General features: G+C 45.7%; 1 protein-coding gene across 7 annotated transcripts in view; it reads left to right on the top strand.

The window, feature by feature from the left end:
• The window catches only part of LOC135549594 (oxysterol-binding protein-related protein 3-like), a 28212-nt gene extending 24248 nt beyond the window's left edge, over positions 1-3964 (top strand). For all 7 annotated transcript variants that reach the window (XM_064979695.1, XM_064979698.1, XM_064979699.1 and 4 more), the window contains one exon: positions 1024-3964. In XM_064979695.1, the coding sequence (XP_064835767.1) occupies positions 1024-1123 (100 nt within the window). In that variant the 3' untranslated portion in view covers positions 1124-3964. The remainder of the gene's footprint in view (positions 1-1023) is intronic.
• Positions 3965-6000: the final 2036 nt, after the last annotated feature.

The following is a 6000-nucleotide window of genomic DNA, read 5'->3' on the forward strand; positions in this document are numbered from 1 at the left end:
CCTGACATAGGGGCTAGGTCTACTGTAAATGACATATCTGAGCATGACAATAAGCAAGATTAAATTCATTATTAAAAGGCCTAAAAAGAGAAGGAATAATTTAGCCTATTTAAAACAAGTTATGTTACACTTACAGGCACCATAATTTCTCCCGTGGGCATAGAATATGAAAACAACGCAGGAGGATTTTACGCACAGCCAAAAACGGCACCTGCATGACTAAAATAATGTGGGTCTGCCTACAATGCATGTATAGAAAGGGAATGTCAGATCACTGTTCTACTCCTCTCAAACATTATATTTGAATAAAGCTTTGGTGATGAAGATGGGTCTCAGGGGCCAAACTCTTAGTCAACAGTCTTGTCTACTTCACGGTTGCGGTGGGATGGACAAAGAAAAGCCTTCATTGAGAGGAGGCTTGGTTTTTAACGAAATTAAATTAAATGGCAGGGGGAAACATTTTGTTTTGTATGGTTCTAATTACAAAGTATAAAGGTACCAAAATCACATTAGACTACTCTTGTTCAAATGGACAGTGTGTGTCACAGCTGGATATGCTGTATCATAACCAACTGTGTTACCATTAAAACCAGCATTTGGTTGGTCTTAAGTATCCTATCAGCACTGCTTGAAAATATAAACTTGGATCATGTTTTTAACGACACACCTCAAATATTTCCACCCCTCTGAGCGCAAGCGTGCTGATGTTAGACAGGTAAATTGCCAAACTTTGCGTTAGGGCTGGGAAATGCCGACACGACAGTTTTTAAATAACGAAATTGCAAACCCAACGTGTGTTTGACACGAGCACCGCCTTAATTCCAGCCGGACATGGAGCCCCACAGTGTCTGACTGGTCAAAACAACACCATTAAGTTGTTCTGTGTTGTCATGAGATCTCACTGTTCTACATGAAGGTGTACTGAGGGATAGGGTTATACACTTACAGCCAGGTTATGCAGTATGTTTGGAATATGTGCTAAGTTTTACATATATGTGACTGCTGTTTTTGTTTATTTAACAGGAAATCAAAGGATGACACATGGCTGAGCTCTAATACATACTGGGAACAGCGGAAGGACCCTGGGTTCAGCTCTAGAGAGGACTTCCCTGTGCTGTGGTGACCCTGTAACCCCACTGGAGTACAGATCTAGGGTCAGATTATCCTTGCCCACAACAGACACAGGATTTTCCAAAACAGGGATCTCCACCTCCACACCAAAATTGCCGTCTATCAAGCCGCCTGCATCACCACACTTCTATACAGCTGTGAAGCCTGGGTCACTTAATCGCCACAACAAGCAGCTCGAGCGATTCCACAGAAGATGCCTGCAGCGCATCCAGGGAATCACCTGGTGCCACCGTGTCCTGTACTGAAATACTTGTTAAGACCCACTGTGAGAGTATGGAGGCCACGGTCGCCCAACACCAACTGAGCTGGCTTGGGCATATCATTAGAATATCTTGGGAGTGCTAGCCGTGGAAGATCCTGTATGACCAGCTATATCTTGGGAGTGCTAGCCGTGGAAGATCCTGTATGACCAGCTATATCTTGGGAGTGCTAGCCGTGGAAGATCCTGTATGACCAGCTATATCTTGGGAGTGCTAGCCGTGGAAGATCCTGTATGGCCAGCTATATCTTGGGAGTGCTAGCCGTGGAAGATCCTGTATGGCCAGCTATATCTTGGGAGTGCTAGCCGTGGAAGATCCTGTATGGCCAGCTATATCTTGGGAGTGCTAGCCGTGGAAGATCCTGTATGGCCAGCTATATCTTGGGAGTGCTAGCCGTGGAAGATCCTGTATGGCCAGCTATATCTTGGGAGTGCTAGCCGTGGAAGATCCTGTATGGCCAGCTATATCTTGGGAGTGCTAGCCGTGGAAGATCCTGTATGGCCAGCTATATCTTGGGAGTGCTAGCCGTGGAAGATCCTGTATGGCCAGCTATATCTTGGGAGTGCTAGCCGTGGAAGATCCTGTATGGCCAGCTATATCTTGGGAGTGCTAGCCGTGGAAGATCCTGTATGGCCAGCTATATCTTGGGAGTGCTAGCCGTGGAAGATCCTGTATGACCAGCTATATCTTGGGAGTGCTAGCCGTGGAAGATCCTGTATGGCCAGCTATATCTTGGGAGTGCTAGCCGTGGAAGATCCTGTATGGCCAGCTATATCTTGGGAGTGCTAGCCGTGGAAGATCCTGTATGGCCAGCTATATCTTGGGAGTGCTAGCCGTGGAAGATCCTGTATGGCCAGCTATATCTTGGGAGTGCTAGCCGTGGAAGATCCTGTATGGCCAGCTATATCTTGGGAGTGCTAGCCGTGGAAGATCCTGTTTGGCCAGCTATATCTTGGGAGTGCTAGCCGTGGAAGATCCTGTATGACCAGCTATATCTTGGGAGTGCTAGCCGTGGAAGATCCTGTATGGCCAGCTATATCTTGGGAGTGCTAGCCGTGGAAGATCCTGTATGGCCAGCTATATCTTGGGAGTGCTAGCCGTGGAAGATCCTGTATGGCCAGCTATATCTTGGGAGTGCTAGCCGTGGAAGATCCTGTATGGCCAGCTATATCTTGGGAGTGCTAGCCGTGGAAGATCCTGTATGGCCAGCTATATCTTGGGAGTGCTAGCCGTGGAAGATCCTGTATGGCCAGCTATATCTTGGGAGTGCTAGCCGTGGAAGATCCTGTATGGCCAGCTATATCTTGGGAGTGCTAGCCGTGGAAGATCCTGTATGGCCAGCTATATCTTGGGAGTGCTAGCCGTGGAAGATCCTGTATGGCCAGCTATATCTTGGCCGGTGGTCTGTAGGGGGGCAGCGAAAGAACGTGGCTGAAGAAGAGCAACATCAAACCCACAGACAGAGAGGATGCTGCTGCCGACCGCTCCACCTGGAGGCAGCTCCGGAGGTTGTACAGAGGAGGGGAGGAGCTCCGGAGAGACACAACCATGCCTGCCCCCGCCAACACAGACATATGCAATAAAGTTTGGATCTCCGATTGGACTCTACACTCACTAAAGAATTCACCGTTAACTCCGAGGTGGAAGTCCTCATCAGATACGATGGACTACCATAAGCAAGCCCACAACAAACCTTAACCAATACAGGGGAAACTCACAACTGACCTTAGATCAGCATTCTGAGACATCACTAGAGTCAAAGCTCTGACCTGGTGACTGGAGACTGCTGAGTGTCAGTGTGACCAAGACCAAAAATGAACTTCCTGTGTCTGTAGGTGGAGCTAAAATAGGTCTCGATCTCTTCATCCTAATACAGAGTTTTCACTTGATTCTTTGTTTAAAAGAAAAGAAAAAGCATCTTTAAATTGTTTTTGTCATGACTTTAGTCTTTCCAGGGACAGGGTTCTCTTCTTTCAATTTGATCATTTTCTCTATGTATGTTTTATAATGTCACTGTAGTTCGGATGCAGTCCAGCCACCAAAGTGCCTTTTTAATATGGAATGCTGTTCTACTCACAATAACCTGCTGTAGATGATTATGCAAATCCTCACTCACTATTGGTGAGTTGGTGCTTCTGTGCACTTATGTCATTCTTAATGTGGTCTATATAGAAGATCACTGGCGGGGTGTTGGTGTGCATCCCAAATGGAAACCTATCGTCTATGTAGTGCTATTTATGGAATAGGGTGCACTTTATATGGAGTAGGGTGTCATGTGGGATACAGTCAAGGGTTGTAACTAGGAGGATTTAACTTGTTTTTAATGTCAAGCACTCTACTGTAAGAGTATGATTATGTCCAATCACAATCTAGATTGTTTTAATACTCCTCAACCATTGGCTGACAGTACGTGTGAGATAAGGCCTTATGGAACTTCATAACACTGCGTGTTAAAGCCTGTATGTTGCCCGTTTATGATCAGTCGTTACTGTAAAATAAGATGTATACTGTATATCAGTAAAGAATAGGGCCGTACTATCTATGAAGATGAATAATAAACAGTGAGACTGTTATACTGTGTGTGTGTGTGTGTGTGTGTGTGTGTTGGATTGCAGAGGCTGGTGGGAAGAGCTAAAGGAACGGAGTCAAACCTCTTTTCCATATGTTTGTGTTTGAGACCGTTCTATTGATTCCATTTCAGCCATTACAATGATCTTCCTACAGCTCCTCCCACCGATTGGGGGGGGGGGGCCAAAAGGTTTGGGTGCATTCCAGTGGATCATCTTTGATGGTCACCGCCTTCCAAAGTGTGTTCCATTATAGGGATAAACTATGTGATCAAAAGTCATGAAGTTTTGACTTACGTTGACTGCAAGTTTCTGCAGTTGCTCTTCAAGTTAATCAGCCAGCGCCTGCATTGTGGGAGTCTGTATTGCCAACCAATCATTAGGGTGTTTTTGTTTGACCCACGAGAACGTGACCAAAGACCTGACTGAAACCAGAACTAACTTTGCCTTGATTCATGTATACAGTAGATATGTACAAATGTGATATGAGGCTCTCACCAGTTGATAGTATAATGTTCGTTCTTTCTTTTCTTTCTTTTTATTTTATATTTATTTATGTATTATTTTACAAATTCAAGGTTACCTTTTTTTCCATTTTGCCAATATTGCATTGATGCATCCTTGACTAGCCTACTACCAATGAGGGGTCACGAGTTCTCACGGGAAAATCCGTTTGAATGGTCTTCCAACACGGAATTCCAAGTCAGGAACTCAAGCTTCTTTCTAGAGATCTTTCTCGATCACTGATGTCATGATTTTGACCAGTTTTTTTTTTCTTTTTTCTTCCCAAGTTCCCAGTTGTCTTGAAAGCACCATGAGGCACACCACATGAGCAAAAGTATAGTGCAGCATGATTATCACTCCAGAGAATGCTTTTTCACTGCTCCAGAGTCCAATGGAGGCGAGCTTTACCCCACTTCAGCCAACGCTTGGCATTGCGTGAGGTGATCTTAGACTTGTGTGCGGCTGCTCGGCCATGGAAACCCATTTTAATGAAGCTCCCGACTAACAGTTACTGTGCTGACGTTGATTCCAGAAGCAGTTTGGAACTCTGTTGTGAGTGTTGCAACTGAGGACAGATTATTTTTATGCGCTTCAGCACTTGGCGGGCCCGTTCTGTGCGCGTGTGTGGCCTGCCACTTAGCGGCTGAGCCGTTGTTGCTCCTAGATGTTACCACTTCACAATAATAGCACTTATAGTTGACCAGGGCAGAAATCATCTGACTTGTTGGAAAGGTGGCATCCTAGGACGGTGCCGTATTGAAAGTCATTGAGCTCTTCAGTAAGGCAATTCTACTGAAAATGTTTGTCTATGGAAATTGCATGGCTGTGCTAGATTTTATACACCTGTAACTGGGTTTGGCTGAAATAGCTGAATCCACTCATTTGAAGTGGTGTCCACATACTTTTGTGTATATACAGTGACTTCAGAATGTTTTTAGTACCTTTAGTACCAAGACTCTTCCTAGAGCTGGCAAAACTGAGCAATCGGGGGAGAAGGGCCTTGGTCAGGGAGGTGGCCAAGAACCTGATTGTCACTCTGGCAGAGCTACAAAGTTCCTCTGGAGATGGGAGAATCCAATCAGACTTTTTATAGTAAAGTGACCAGACCACTCCTCAGTAAAACGCACATGACAGCCCACTTGGACGAGAGAAACACGATTCTCTGGTCTGATGAAACCAAGATTGAACTCCTTGGCCTGAATGCCAAGTGTCATGTCTAGAGGAAACCTGGCACCATCCCCACAGTGAAGCGTGATGGTGGCAGCATCATGCTGTGGGGATGTTTTCAGCAGCAGGGACTGGGAGACTAGTCAGGATTGAGGGAAAGATGAACGGAACAAAGTACTGAGAGATCCTTGATGAAAGCCTCAGTCTGAGGTCCTGAGTGCAGGTTAAGGTTCATCTTCCAACAGGACAACGACCCGAAGCACACAGCCAAGACACCGCAGGAGTGGCTTTGGAACAAGTCTCTGAATGTCCTTGAGTGGCCCAGACGTAAACCGGATCTAACGTCTCTGGAGAGACCTGAAAATAGCTGT

This window comes from Oncorhynchus masou, chromosome 12 (genome assembly GCF_036934945.1).
Source record: "Oncorhynchus masou masou isolate Uvic2021 chromosome 12, UVic_Omas_1.1, whole genome shotgun sequence".
In the NCBI taxonomy this organism is placed as follows: Eukaryota; Metazoa; Chordata; class Actinopteri; order Salmoniformes; family Salmonidae; genus Oncorhynchus; species Oncorhynchus masou.